Below are 15,511 nucleotides of genomic sequence, written 5' to 3' on the forward strand. Positions count from 1 at the left end.
CTCAGACCAGGAATGACCCTGACAAGAAAGGAGCACAGGCAGGGGGTGGTGTCCTTCTGAACTATCAGAGCTATGGTTCATGGCTGTCTGGCATTTTCTAGTTATCAGCTCTGTAAGTCTTTGTGCCCCAAACTGCTGCTGTTTATCTATCACAGGATTCATTGTGATCTATAAAAGCTTTTCAGTTAATGTTTACAATGAAAATATAAGGACTGAGACACTTTTGGCATTTATAACTTTATTGCAGAAAAAAAAAATCCACTATCAACATATTTTACAAACAAAGTAGCACTTTGGTGTTGGGTGAGTTTTTCCTCATCCCTTTCCCCTGCACAGCCATGCATGGGAAACCAGAACAACCAGCCTCTGCCCTTTTGATTGTGTGCAGACACATTCCCAGATATGCCAGCCTGTACCAGTTCCATGGAGTTCTATTTTCCACCACTAACTTGCCAACTTTGTGCCGAAAACCAGCAGCACCCTGCCCTCCGGCAGGGGAAACAAGTCTGTAGCTAGGGAGATTGCTCTGTGCAGACAATGCTTGATACAAAAGCTTTGGAGTTGTGACAATTGCTCTTTAGTTCTCATGCAATCATAGGAGAGAACCAACCGTCTTCTCTATTTTACTGGGCATCAGTACACAGATGGAAGGCCAAGCTGAAGCTCAACTGCACTGCAGCCATTTGTCAGCCACTCTGGAAGCAGCAGCACAGGGAGGAGGAACTGCTGCCTTACCCAGTTCATCTAATTGACTCAGACTGGTTCTGCTTCACCTTTGGGCTTTCCAGGTAACTTGAGCTCAGCTGATGGGGAATTTGCCCTTTCCCTGCTACAACTGGGGAAAAAAAGGTACTTTTGCAAGTGAGGCCTGGTATCTGTCCTTTGTGGGGTTCAGTGATATTGTTACTGAAAGAAGAGGAGAAACTGAGGTTTGTAGAGCAATGTGGCAGATAAACTCTAGCCCTTGCTGTATCCTGAAGGAGCAACTGGAGTAGTCAAAAACCAAACACTCTAGAGAAGGCATGTGTTTCCATTTACCTGCAGTCAAATGTGAGCTAGAAAACGAGAGCAGGTGTAGTTACATGAAGATTGTCATGTCACAAACACTCTGGTCTTTCTGAGGCAAGGGCACCAGAAGCTCCTCTGATTTACACTCAGAGGCTCTGGTCTATGGGTTTCCTTGAAAGGCCTCAAGAGCTTTGGATGCAGTCTACAGCAGTGATATTTTGAGGCAAAAGTGCAGAATCTAATCAGCATAACACTAAGAAAGGGAAGGGGAGGAAGGCACCTACATCCAGGATCTGTCCTCATGACAAGACACCAAATGGCTCAAAAATCCAACATCAAAAAGTAGAGGAGCTCTGACCTTGCATAGCACAGGAGGGAGAGCGAAGCACCAGCTTTGTACAACAACTTCCAGCAACCAGATGCTAGAAGCAAAATGGGAGGTACCTGAGGAAAGGCTTGTGTTAGCCGAGGCAGGGAAATGGACTAAAGCATTTACTGAGCCTGGGAAAGGAGTTTAGACATATGCCAAAAGCATCAAGTGTAGGAGACACGGCTTCCTAATTTTGGTGAGACCAAATTAGTGTGTCTAATTTGCAATAGACTGAGTCCTATCAAGCTCGGTTAAGCTAACATTATGTTCAATTTCCTCCCAGCAACTTCAAAGCAACATCAAGAAGCAGGGGCACTTCTCCAGTGGCCACAAAACTGTTTTCCCTGGTTAAAGAGAAAAGGTATGCATCTAGGAAGAAAACGCAGTAGTCTTTTATCCTCCTGTAAGTGTTTCAGGATGGGTAATGCCAATCCTGGGACCAAAGCTGAAACAGGAACAAAAAAAGTGCAAGAAAACCATCAAAACAAACAACTTTAAAAATACAGAACAAGAGGGAGCCCAAGATAACTGATTTCCACATTCTTGGCTTCCTCAGAAAACAGCAGTCTCCTTTGCTGGCACTGTGCTGACACCACCAGTGTTAAGAGCCCTAGTCTGAAACACTTGTCCACCTCCTTTGAAGGCAGCAGCCACCAGGATCAACAGAAGAGATCCGTGCAGAACACCATGGCAAAGATTGTTTTGGCTAATTGGTTGCCACACTTAAAAGGAGGAGACACCTCTTCAAGGCATTGTTTTGAGGACAGCCTGGAGAAGAGGGTCAGACTTGGGCTCTGATTCGCAGCATAGAAACTTCAACACTGAACTATTTAAAACGTCTAAAACCAAAAACCATCTGAAAAGGATCTTTCAGTTGTGTGCAAATCACAGCCCCATATTCCTCAGCAGATCGTCTGGGACCAAGTCCTCAAGGCCTTTTCCTCTGGGCAGTAGACAGCCTGGTTGCCTAGTAGCTGTAGAGGGAGAGAGGGGTGTCCTCCATCATGTCATCCTAGAAGCAGAGAAGAGGGTGCTTTAATGAGATGTCTGCACGGTGGCATAATGGTCCCAGCTGGGTGACTGCTGTGCAGGCAGCACAGCCACACCATCACAGTGTGGCCATCTGCCCAGCCATCCACCTAAACGCTGTCACTGTGCAGTTCCTGGATCTTGGGACTGTTCAGTCTCCCTCCTGCTGCAGCATTTGGAGAGAAGAGGTGTGTGCAGGAACTGCCTGCCTGTTGCAGGGATGTGGAAAACTGGGTGTTGAAAACTCCACTCAGCTTGAAACAGCATCAGCTTGCTTGTTTAGCTGCAGTACTCCTCTGTTCCAGAAAGTTCAGGGAGTTATTTGCAGCTTCCCCAGAGTTAGTCCAGCCTCTGGAACCCTCACATATTTTTATATTCCCAAAGGGCCAAACACAGACAGACAGACAGACAACCTCCCTGGAACAGAGCATAAAATCTGCTTTGTCATTGTTACAAAGCAAATATATGAGAAAACAGGAGGAGAGGTTAGGCAGGTGTCATTTCAGGACAAGCCTGGATGGAGCTCTCCTTCCTCTCTCTAACCTCTCAGCATTCCCCTGCAGGGTGAGGGGAAGGCAGAGAGCTTCTTTAGTGCCCAGCCTTGAGACTTGCTGTCTTGACTCAAACCTTGGATGGAAGGAGAGGGACCTAAGGAGGAACAGGAGTGTGTGATCAGCATTGGTGTTGCTGCAAATACCCAAAGCATTGCTAATGAAGGAGAACTGCAAAGCGGGCAGTGGCAGGGCAGCCCACATGGGCTGGGCTGAGGGCACGACTCACCATGGGCAGGTCCTGCAGGCGCCGGAACTCCATGCGGTTGTTGTGCTGGCGGTAGCGCAAGAAGCCCACCAGGCCCAGGATGCCCACCATGACAATGAAGACGGAGATCACAGTGATTACCAAGGGATCAGCCCTCGTTTTACCAGCCACGTTGGGTAGCTCTGCAAGGAGACCAAGGGAATGAGGCCAAAGGAGAGCCTTCAAGGGCAAAGCTTTTTCTTTTCTGGTTCTGTTCAGTACAACCAAGAGGCAATTTGAGGTAGCTCCAGCCCTTGGCCATGTTTTGTGAGAACAGGTACAAAACAATTACACAATCTATTAGGCTGGAAAAAGACCTCTGTGATTATCAGTCCAACCTGTGACCTAACACCACCTTGTCAACCAGACCATGGTATTGAGTGCCACATCCAGTTTTTCTTTAAACACCTCCAGGGACAGTGACTCCACCACCTCCCTGGGCAGCCCCTTAAAAGCAGAGCATTTACCTGAATTGTTATCATCACCAACATCCAACACAGAAGTCTTCTCATGCCTGGGCTCCAATGACTGGGCCAGTGTAGGCGTGCTGGTGGGGATGGCAGCTGTGCTGGCAGACGTGGAGCTGGTCACAAGGGGTGTCACTGTCACAGTACTGGAGGCAGTAGCAAAGGCTGTGCTTCGTACAATGGAGATGGGAGCAGAGGAAGTTCTGGGCTCCACAGTGCTCTCCTCTGTGGCACCCCCAGGGGTTTTTGTTGCTGGCTTTGTTTCAGACCTTGCTGCTGTGGGCCTCAGGGTCTGCCCATCCAAAAGCCCCGACTGAGAGCTGTTAGTTGTTGCTGCAAAATAGGAACAAGCAGTTATTTCAAAGGATCCAGTGCAAGCATTCAGTGTTCTGTGGGACTGGACAAGCTGGAAGCAAGACTATAGGAAAGACTACTGGGACTATAAGACTAGCAGCTTATGGTCAAACCTTTGGAAAACAAACAGAATCTTTAGCACAGCCACAGCTGAGCCACACTATAATCCACAGTGCTTAGAAAGTCCTCTCAGTTTTCATATGTGCCAATCTGCAATGTCAGCCAACCTCAGCTGGGCCCATGAGGCCTGTCCTTAGGGACAAAGAACAAGCAGACAAGCTTAAACAACTCTACACACAGCTGGGGATCACCCCAGAGCAAGACACTGGGCAAGGCCTCTCATTCCTCCTAACAGGGAGCACAAAGGAGGCTGCCTAGGGACTGGGTAGTAGCATCCCCTGAGGCTGTGTCAGTGTGTCACAGAACAGCACGTCCATGTGACACAAGCCAGGGAAAACAATGCAGCTGTGCGTGTCAATCACATTGTCAATCAGTGATCAATCAGTATCTGCCTCCCATTAGGGATATGTGACAGCCTGCAAGGCCCCAAGATGGACAAAATTGGAATTGCAGACCCTGTAGTCAGGCCCTGTGCTGCCCAGAGGGATCTGAAGGTAGGGTAGGGTTTCCTGAAGTTGCCCAGGGATGGATGAGCTGTCACTAGTGCTTGCCCATCTCCACGTTTTGTGTTAAGGGAGGGTGTGTTTCTCCAGGGAGGCTCCCATTGAGCCCCCAGCCCTGATGCCAGAAAGGCCCAGCTGGGCAGTGCTGCTAAGGCATGTTGTTTCAGATTAGATGTGTGAAGGATGTCCCTGCACACAATCAATTAGAAAGCAGCCAGCACAATTAATACCAAAATTAATGACGTTTGCAAAGAGGACGTTGAACTAACATCTTTGCAAATAAGTTGCACTGAACTGGCTCTGCTTAGTGTCTCATTCCCTTCTTCTCCCTCTCTCCAGTTAGCAGGAGAGTGCTCAGACATTTCCAGGTTGTGAATCCTTGAGGCAGAACTTTGTGCACAGGCAGTAAAGGCAAAACCTCACCGGGCAGAGTGTTCAGAGGAGGCGTGGGGGTTGCACTGCTGGCATCATCCGTTTCATCAGTTGTGCTGAAAGGCTCTGTGGCGTCATGGCTGGGCTGGTTTTCTTCCAGAGTGCTGGCAGTCAAGGCAGGGGAGGGGATTTCAGTGCTGCTGTTGACTGACAAGCTCATGTTGTCATGCTCAGGATGTGTAACTGTGATGTCCCCAGGACTGGCAGTGGTAGAAGCCTGCAGTCTCTCTGCCTTGGAGCTTGCCATGGGGGTGGTAGGGATGAAGGCATCATCCACCTGTGTAGCATGAGCCCCAGTGGCACTGAGTGTTGCAGCAGTCAGGTTTTTCTCCAGGCTTGTCTGAGGAATGGCAGTAGTGACCAGACTGAAGTCAGAGGCTTCCCTTGGCTGATGCGAGGTTAGCGCTGTGCTAGGAAGAGGTGATGGTGACACCAAGGCCTCTGCTGTCTTCTGACCCTCTGCTGTGGAACAGAGAAGTTTGTCAGAGATCCCACAGTGAGAGGGGAAACAGAGGGGAAGGACAGAAATGGAACCTCTTTATTCCCTTAATTCCAATTCCAGCACAGGTTCACACTTGAGAAAGGGATTCAAACAGCTCCTCTGTCCTCCTGGTTTTTGAGGCAGGGACCTGTTCTAGAGGACTTTTTCTTTACCCTTCTCTCTCTCCAGTCCTGTGTTGTTGCTCTCTAGGGTCAGCACCACCAATCCCTCTATCCTCGAGCAACTTTTAAACTTTCTTAGAGGATCTGGATTTGTTCAAAGTATCACCTGAGACCTGATTCTATATAAGTCTTCTTTGCTTAATTGAGAAAAATTCAAAAGTGGTGTTGAAAAATACAAATGAGGAAAATGTGGAAGAAGACTCTCTATCTGCCCTGGCCCAATGAAGTGGAGAGAAGTGATATTTGCAAAGACTGCAGATGGCAAAGGCAAAGCACATATTGTGAGTCACCTTAGTAGTAGTGTGGGATTCTGCTGGAGGGAAAGGTGAAATGGGGAGCGAGTACTACAGCTAACAGGGCTGGGGTGTGCTTTGGGAGCTGCCTTCATGAGCTATTTATGAACACATCACCAGCATGAAATACAACTGTTGGCATAGAAATTGGGAGCTACTCAGCCTCCCACTACAGCAAAAAGGGGCAGTTTTCCTGAAGGGAACCTGCAGCAAGCAAGGATCCCCCCAGATCCACAGCTGCTAGACAGTGTGACAACATACGGGAGGAGGAAAACCACAAGGCTCTTACACTGCCTGTTCATAAACACAGATCCTGTGAGGGTTTTTCAGGGTATAAACAGGAAGAAAACAGAGAAATGTACCCACATCAGGATGGACTCTCCAAGTTAAAAACGTCTCATAGTCAATATTTTGACAATTTCTGTTAAAGTTTCTATCCAAGCCGCAGAAGACAGATGAGGTAATTACAGAAAAAAAATTAAAGGTACTGAAGCAAATCCATCATCATGCCCCTTCTCCCCACAGCATCCAAAGCAGATGCTATCAGCAAGAAACATTCATCCACCAACAAAGCAGCCCATTCTTATACCGTTTTAGGGATATTTCAGCAGTTTTTAACAGCTCTTCAGAACAGATAGAGTTATCAGAGCTCTTCTCCAGCTACAGCACTTAACAGGCCCTAGAAAAAGACACAATACATTGCTCTCTCAAGACCTTTGCAGTACCCTGACCAGCTGGAGAATTCAAAGCCCTGGAGCAGTCTGATGGAGCTATGCTTCGCCGGCCGGGGCCCCAGTCCCAGGAGGGTTCCTGCAGGGATGTACAACCCTGCTTGAACGAGTCTCACAGGGAACCCCAGCTGGAGCAACTTAAAACATGAAGACCAAAAGCCTAAGTGATGCTCCCTTTGGCCTTGCCTGGATCCAGATGTGCACGGCCAGGAGATGCCTCCAAATAAAGCGAGCTGCTCTGCCATGAAGTTCAGGCATAGGATACATCAGTAACACCTGCAAGGAAAAGAGCTGAGTGCTGCGTTTCCTGGGACCAGGCACCAAAAGGCACAGGTCTTCATGTAACAAGTTCCAGCCCTAAACACAGCACTGCTGTTGAGCATGGGGTGGGATCCCACCAGCTCCGGATGCTGGCTGGGCACTGGCGGATGCTTGCTCAGTAAACACCCCTACCTAATCCTACACAGCCAGAGGCACAGAGCCATGCTGTCCCCGTGGGTAAACAGGAAAGGTGGTGGCCAGGTGCCTGGCCAGTGGCAAGCCTGGCTATGTGCTGCTCTGAATAGCTGGCCTCTGTCCGGGACAGTCTCTCATGGGGTGGCAAGTCATGACTTGAGTCATGCAGAAGAAAGATTAGTGGAGAGCTGTCTTGGACAAAGGCCTGAGCAACTCTGCAGCCATCATGCCAGTTTATGACTAGAAAAGTGATAGGCAAGAGGGTGCTAATGTCTTTACAAGCAGCTCGATGGGTGAGGATCTTTAGGAGAAATGGGTTTTAATGTCTCTACCCACCTCAAGCTGCAAAGTTCGTTGCCAAACCCAGTTTGAATTTCTGGTGGATCCACAGAACACAGGTAGCCTGAACTTTGAGGGAAAATGGGTTATTTTGTGCACAAAAGGAACGGCATTGGGAAGGCAGATGAGTTCGGGCCCTACACTCCGGGACACCTCCCCACATGCCAGGAACTGGCATCCCTGCCTCGAGGTGCTGTGGGACAGGAGGGCTGTGGGGACAAGCAGCTCCCCCACCCCACTGCACACACAGCTTCCTGCTGTCTGCAGGAGGCAGCGCCAGTGGGACTGGCATCTCCCTAAGCTCTTCTCTCTGAGAAGCCACTTGGCTTCTTCCCACAAAATCATATGGTGTAACAGCAGTGTGGTGTGTAAAACCTGGTTTGTAGAGAATTGCAGAAGAGATTTTAAATTAGCAGGCGAGGAACAAGGGACTGGTTTTGAGTATGGCAAGTGTTGATGGCACCTCAATTAGTAAGTCATCCAGCCCAGCACATCACAGCACACCCAGCTCAGGAAACAAAGGAGAGCCTAATCCAGACTAACGCAAGAATTCGAGACATTAGGAGATGATGCTGGGAAGACAGAGAATGCAAGAGCCTTTGAATGGCCAAAGAAACAAAGGACTGAGTAAATCCTGATCACCCGGGGACAGGCAGACAAAAGATTCCCATCACCCATCTGTCAGCTCCTAAGGGGTAAGGGCACATCGAAAGCCGGCACACAGTCACCAAGCAAAGCACCTGGGAAATCCCCCAGAGGTGCAACTTGCTCATTGTGAGCTGTAGGTGTTAAAAGGTACAAGCACTGAGTTTTACTTCAGTTTCAGTTTAAAATAAAACCACTCCTCCAAAGGGCCTTGCTGCAATGACATAGCTTTGTTTGCCAGTTTTATCATCCATCCAAAAGGGCAACCTACTGCCACGCAAACGAAATCCTGGGCAAAGCCTGCGGTACAGAGGGGAGAGCAGAGCTCTGCTGCAGCTGCCTGTGCTGGGGGAGACCCAGGGCTGGGAGCCTCAGGGGTCCAGCTCCTGGTCTGCTCTGGAGTTTGGTACCCAACAGCTCAGAAAATCCCCATCTCCAGCGCTGTTGCTGCCCCAGTCACTGGGTGCTGATGGTTTTAGTGTTTATCAGTTACCTATAGAGATGCAGGTCAGAGCTCGTTCCTCTGGAGTTTTCCTGGAGAAGCTCTGCTTCCTGCAGCACATGCCAGGAAAGCCACGGCTGTACTGCCTAAGGCATCGCCCTCACCAACTTCAGGAGACAAGAGGGAATCACGTCCTTGTTTCAGATGCAAATGGAAACAGTTAGTGTGAATGCTTCACCTTTTCTGTAATTCTCCAAGACCTGATAGTTGCAGCATCCCAGGACAGCTGGGAAAGGTGCACTCACCCTTGAATCCATAACAGAGCAGCTACGACTGTCCCAGGATCTGTGAGCAAGACCTCTGACCATAGGAATAGCTCTTTCGCTAATAGGGGACCAAGGGTGAGCTTTCTTTGGTTACACTTCAGCCTGCCGAAGCAAAGCTGGTCCCCAGGCTACAGCCCCACCCCTGCCCTGTGTCTGTGCTAACCCTCCAGGCTCAGCCTGTGCGTGGTGAGAATCAGAGATCCCAGACCACATTAGGGCAGGGCTGGTGGATTTGGAGCAGCAGCTCCCATCAGACCGTGCTGACTGCAGTGACCTCTGTCTGGGAAACAAGAGGGGCAAAGGAAGAGAGTGGTCCCAGGGGAGGAGGGATGCAGCCAACCAAGAAGCAGCCCCTGCATTGGACAAGGGTGGGAAACACTCCCAGCTCTTTGAGGGAAGGGAGGGCTCTGAACATCAGCCCACAGCTTCAACCCCCCTCTGGCATTGTCTGACAACACTGAGGGACCTCCATGTATCAACCCAAGCCAGCCCCAGAACAGACATGTTAAATTATGCCAAAACAGAGAGGAGTGAAGGAAGCCAGCTCTGCAGGAAATGGGGCCATTCCTGCCTTGTGCTCCCTGCCCAAGATTCAGGGCTGGGGCCAAGCGAGGGGCTGAGGAAGGTTTGCACAAGCAGCACAGAATCACTGCTGTGCCAGGGTCGTCACACAGAGTGGAGATCGTGGTCTCCATCCTCTGCCACAGCAGCCACCCCACCATCTATTTGCTTCTCAGAATAAAACAATGACAGAGCAGGGCCTCAGCTGGACAAGACCCTCAACAGGCTTCTGCCACAACCCTCCTGCCACTCTCAGCAGTATCCTCTGCACCCTCCTTGTCTGACAGAAACAGCAGCCTGAGCTCCCCAAAGGTCAACACCAACCTAGCTCCAATCATAGACTTGAACACTTTTTAAAATCCCTTTTTAAGGGGATTTGAGGTGAGGAAGCCCATGGCAGGCTGCTCCTGGGGACTGAGGGAGAGAGCAGGGCAGCAGGATGCAGGCTGCAGCCACCACTGGAAAAAGTGCAGAGTCCCAGGTGAGAGCTAAGCACAAGGATGAGAAGGATTCACCCAGGATTTCAGAGAAAGTGTCCATGGGAGCAGGACTCCTGGTGTTGATGTATCCTTCTGCACAGGCTGTCACTGTCTGAGGATAGCACCTCTCTTAAATCAGCTTTCTACAGAATGCATGTCAAATCACTGCTCTGATTCATTGAAAAGGCACCCAAACCCTTCTACAATGCTATTTTGGTGCACTAAATGAATTCGATTTCCATTTAAGTGTAACAGCTTCACTTGCAAACAACCTAGTAAAATGGAAAAATACAATGTTTAAAAAGAAAGAGCATAAACTATAACATGTATGCATCAAAGCAGTTATATCTTATTGCTAAGCAAAGTACTTCATTAAGTGTAGAAATTATCTTTGGGTGCCAGTTATTGCATTTTATGGCTACCAACCAACAGTAATTAGACAATCTTTTCAAGGAAAAAAAGCTTGAGTATAAATGCAAATAAAACCATATAGAGGGATTGAAAACCAAGGCTCTTCATTTCATTTAAAAGAATTGGAATAGCTCCTGATTAGATACTAGCTGAGCCTGATCTCTTTTCCTGGAATAATAACTTAAAAACCAAACAAGCAGCAGAAGAGATTTCTGGAGCCCTTCAGGAAGGTGCCAGATGCACCCAGAGATGCTGTAGAGCATCACCCTCATGGTAATGAAGCAAGCTCAGAGACAGGATTCGGTACAAGGGGCAGCTACTTTGTAAGCTCAGCTCATTGGATACCTTGCAGGACTTCGATGGAGGCAGGATGCCAGAGGGGTTGCATTTGCCACAGGCTTCAGTGCTCTCCTGCCAAGGCTGATGCCCAGACTGTCCCCATCCCCATCCTGGCTGAGAGAGGCTGAACAGACTCCCTCTGCTTGAGGAATCCAGGCAGGAGGTGGACCTTGCAGCCTGCTTGGGGACCTCGTGAAGCTCTTCATAGCAGCAGTTTAATTCATTGCACCCCTCGTGGCCCCTGCGAGCTGCTCTGCAGGCACCAAAACCGCAGGGGCTGAACTGGGGTGCTGAGCACCCAGGTCAGCCCTGGAGAGCTGCCAGGCCAGGCATGCTGCAAAGCAAGGGCTGAGGTAAGGGACAGGAATAGAAACCAGGTCTCCTGACTGGGAAGGCAGGTGGCCACGAGCAGAGCATGAGACAGGGGCAGATTAGATATGGGGTGCTGAGCGAGTGTGGCACTGGGGAGGGACAGCCCAGCACCCAACCTGCCCAGGCAGGCAGGAAGATGATTCCTCCTCAGGGCATCTGTGGATACCGGCCAAAGGCTTGAACCACAGTGAAACAAAAAAGGGAGGCTTCCACCTCAACAGATGGCACTGCATTGGGAACCAGGACAACCAGCCAGCGGTGGCATGGCAGAGCAGGGCAGAGCAAGAGCTACGGGAACAGGATGAGCAGCCTTGTAAACAGCACTATAAATGCCAAGCACAGGTACTTCAGTACTGGGAAAACCTATAAAGCAGCACAGCAACAGCACAGCCCAGAGCACACAGTAGTGGGGCAGCACCAGCCTGATCACTTCCTGCAGGAGCAGCACCCCAGGGTGTCACGCTTTGCCTGGCCCTGCCACATGAGACCCTCCTCACCCAGCCAGGGGAGAGAAATGAAAAAATCCCTATCACTGATGCCCCATTTAGATGTGACGGGGCTTATCCCAAATTTCTATGGCAGGGAAAAGGGAGAGCAGACTGCCTTCCTCAGCTGCCACTGTCAGAGCAGCCAGTTATTTTCCACGGGTCACATACAGCTATGGAGCACCTTACTAGGCAGGAAGGTGCCTGGGAGACTCCCCTGCTGTCTGGTTTTGTTCTTCAGTAGGGGACTGAGCAGTGATGAAGACTCCTTTGCCCAGAAGCTGCTGGACACACCCATGGCATGCACGGCCTGGGAAGCTTGCCCTTCTCTGGGGTTGTGTAACTCCAGTAATACGGCAACAGCGGGGAGCTCTGGCATCAGACAGCCTGGCCTTGCTTACCTCAGGAGTCACAGCTGCAGTGGAGGAAGCATTCACATCGTTAAGAGAAATTAATAAGCCAGTTGCCTTAATAGCAGCCCCGTCTCAGGAGGGAGCCTACTCTCCAGTGCACTGTGGCATGAACTGGGGGGAGTTTGGATATGAGGAAGCCTGCCCAGCCCTGTGCAGCCCCCAGGTCCTTCCAGCAGTGTAACTGCTGGTTCCACGGGCTCTGAGGCTTGGGGGATGCATCCTGACCTGCCCTGGGCAGTCCTACAGGGGGCTCAGGATGTGACTCCAAACCTCAGTGGTGCTGAGTCCTATGAAAGCTGCCCTAGAGAGCACTGTGGGGATGATAACAGACCTAGGTAAAACCCTGCAGCAAGAACAGTGTCGGTCCACCCAGATGGTCTAGGTGGAAAGGAAGGAGGGACAGAGGCTTCTGTGCTTTAAATCGTCCCTGCTCCCCTTTGCCTGGAGGGATGGGGCCAAGGGAGCTGAAGGAGGTGAGTGCTTTGCCCCTGTCTAACAGGTCAAGCCTTCTTGGAAGGACAGCAGGGTGACAAGGCCCACCCTGTCCCTGGGGCTGAGGGAAAATCATGTGTAGAAGTGGCATCAAAGACTGATGGCATGATATGAAAAGCTGGGCTGGGAATGCAGGGTCACACAGCTGGAGGAAACACCCAGAGTAGAGGACCAAGCTGTGGCTCAGTTCTGGGTGCAGCAGAGCTGGAGCTGTCCTGTCAGGGTGGGGCCAAGTCCATCCACTTGTCCTTGCCCTGGGCAAACAAAGGGAAAAAATCACAGAAAATCGTCAGCAGGACCTTGAAGCAGACACACTGCCTTGCCTGTGTGCACGGCCCCGGTGGTGCCCACAGAAGAGCTTTATGTGCTCCTGCTGCTCCCAGCCCTGCTCTGCTCTCACTGCTTGCAAGGCAGCTCAGCACGGGAGGGGGAGGCACAAAAATGCCCAGACCAAAATCACTCGGGTTTTTATTTGTAAGGCTGATGGTGCTGGAGGAAGTGGATTTCCGCAGGCAGTGAAGAAAGGCTGCATTGAGAGGCCAGGGTGGGCAGAGCACAGGAGAGCCTGAGCTCCTCTGTGGCCCTGCTGCAAACCCTGACGGGGAGTGGGAGCAGGCACTGCCCCACAGCAGGGGCTACGGGAATCTGTGCTGGGAGCAGTGCAGAGAGCAGCTCATGGAGCTAGGACAAACCCAGTTTTGGAAAAATTTGTCTGGGACTGCTGTCTTTGGGGCCAATCTCTGGGTGAACTGTTCCTTTCCCCAACCACTGTCTTGCTGAGATTTTCTGGTGTCTCATTATGGGCTGTGCTTGCTAGGAAGCATTTTATTATTGGCAGCATCTCTTCCATCTATTTTCTATTTTCACAAAACATCCAATCTTTCAACCATAGCTGGGATTAGGTAGCAAATTCAAAAGCTATGAAGGCAAGGGCCAGGTCAGCTGCATAAGTACCATTTCCTGAGACTGTGAAGGATCTTGGATTGGGACACTAAGCAACAAAGATCCCAGGAAAAACTCAGAAAACTCAGTCTTAATTGAAGAAAAAAAAATCTTAATTTCTGGTACATTCTGGCAGTTTTAATCTTGGACTTTGCAGCAAGAAGTTTCCTATGAGCCAGCTGTGGCAAGGGGCTCCCTGGGATTTCCCAGTGTGCCCAGAGTGTGAGACACGGGGCCAGAACACAGCCCCGGGCAGCTCAGAGCTCCTCCTCCTTCCAGCGGTGGAAATCCTGAATCCTTCCTTTGCCAGTGGCTGGTCACCTCCCCACATCCCATCGCAGCACAGCCACTCTCGAGTGGGGAGTGCAGCTTCGCCCACATAAAGGGCGCTGGTTTGGGACCGCAGCCAGTGCTCAGCCTCAAACCCAGCCGCATCCGGCACCCAAAACCTCATCCTCGCTGCTGGGGCTTAGCCCCACAGGCATCTATTCTAGGGTTTTCCCAGCCCTAATTAGTTATTAGAAACTGAGTTTCTGTGTGTCACCGCCTGGTCTCTATTGCTGCCGTCACGGCGCTGGGACTCTGACCAGGGTCTGGCCAAGGGTTTTTTTCAACGACAAAGAAGAAGAAACACGTTTTGCTTTCTGTGCTCCAGGCAAGTCCCTAAATTGCACAGAGCCTTTGTCACTTCCAGGGTCACAGGGAAGGTGACAGCCCCCCGACTTGGGGCACACTCCAGCCACGCGGCAGAGCTCGGTGGTGTCGGTGGACAGGGCTGTCAGCGCCACGCTGCAGACTGCGTCTGCCCACGTGGGGACGTGTTGATCGTAGAGCAGAGCCGAAATACCGCCCGGGAGTCTGCCCGGGGCCGGGGTCTGGCTCCCGTTCCGTCCCGAATAGCTCCATCCGTCCAGCCCCTCTCCCCGCAGGCACCGGGCCCTCGTCCCGTCGTGCTGGGGGAGGCGGCAGAGCTCGGGCTTTGTCCGGGCTTCCCTCGGGGGGAAGCTCGGCAGCGGCTCGTAGGCACCGGCGAGCTGCCGGGCGGGAGGCAGGAGGCTCGCAGGGCTGGATCCCGGAGGGCGAGCGCCTCCAGGACCGTCGCCCCCCTCCCCGCATATCCCCTCGGGATCCCGCCTGGCGGGAGGTGAGCCCGGGTGGCTCCGCCGGCGGGAGCAGCGCTGCCGGCAGCTGCCTTGTATGGGCAAGGCCGGGACCGGCGGCCGCACCGCTGCCCGGAGCGCGGGGCCCACCCGGGACCCCCCCGAGCATCCTTGGGCCGCCTCACCTGCGCGTCCCCCGGGGCGACGGCGCCCGGGTCCGTGGGCATTTCGCCCGAGTTCGGGGGCAGGCCCGGGGCGCTGCTCCCCGGAGGGACAGCCCTGGGTGGGGGCTCTCCAGACCCTTCTCCCGCAGCCCCACCAGCGGGCGGAGGAGCCCGGGTCCCGGCGCTGCCCCGACGGCTGTCCCGGCGCTGCGCTCCCCGCCGCGGCGAGACCGGCGGGATGCCTCGGTCAGCCCCCCCGCCCCGGCACCCCTCGGCGGCCGCCCCGGTACCTGGCAGGGCGCAGAGCAGGCAGCAGGCGGCGGCGAGGTGGAGCAGGGCTCGCCGCGTCCCCTCCATGCTGGGCCGATCCGCGCTGGCTCCGCCGGCGGCACTGGGGCGGCGCCGGGGCGGGCCGGCGGCCGGGGCGGGGCGGGCGCCGCGTGGTCCAGCCCCGGCCCCGGAGGAGCGGGGAGGGGGCAGCTGCCGGCCTGGTATCCCGCATCTCCGTGTCGGACAGCGCACTCTCGGTCCGGTCCCGATTCGGTCCCCGGTACCCTCGGTTGGGTTCGCACCGCCCCTGGCACTCTGTGTTCGTGCAGGACACCCTTGGCACAGTCCGACACGGCCTCGGCATCCTCAGAGCGGTCACTCCTGCTTCGGGCAGGATACCTCCAGTCCCGTCTTTGTTCTGGGAATCCTTAGCCCAGGTTTGCACCACCTCATCCCCCCACAGACAGTGGTTCAAGTGACCCCAGATGAGGATCTCACCACCTCCTA

At 52.5% G+C, this 15,511-nt stretch overlaps 1 protein-coding gene across 2 annotated transcripts; it reads right to left on the bottom strand.

Moving 5' to 3' along the window:
* Positions 1-221: 221 nt before the first annotated feature.
* On the bottom strand, positions 222-15,127 carry LOC144246758 (uncharacterized). 2 transcript variants are annotated; one of them, XM_077785366.1, is made up of 5 exons: positions 15,025-15,127; positions 5,073-5,543; positions 3,673-4,005; positions 3,188-3,348; positions 222-2,390 (listed from the first exon to the last, which is right to left on the bottom strand). In XM_077785366.1, exons 1-5 carry the CDS (start codon positions 15,089-15,091, stop codon positions 2,346-2,348), a joined length of 1,077 nt encoding a protein of 358 aa, XP_077641492.1. In that variant the 5' UTR covers positions 15,092-15,127; the 3' UTR covers positions 222-2,345. The 2 variants fall into 2 exon arrangements, with proteins under 2 accessions (XP_077641492.1, XP_077641493.1); XM_077785367.1 differs by having other exon boundaries at positions 222-3,055.
* Positions 15,128-15,511: the final 384 nt, after the last annotated feature.

This window comes from Lonchura striata, chromosome 9 (genome assembly GCF_046129695.1).
Source record: "Lonchura striata isolate bLonStr1 chromosome 9, bLonStr1.mat, whole genome shotgun sequence".
Lineage (NCBI taxonomy): Eukaryota > Metazoa > Chordata > Aves > Passeriformes > Estrildidae > Lonchura > Lonchura striata.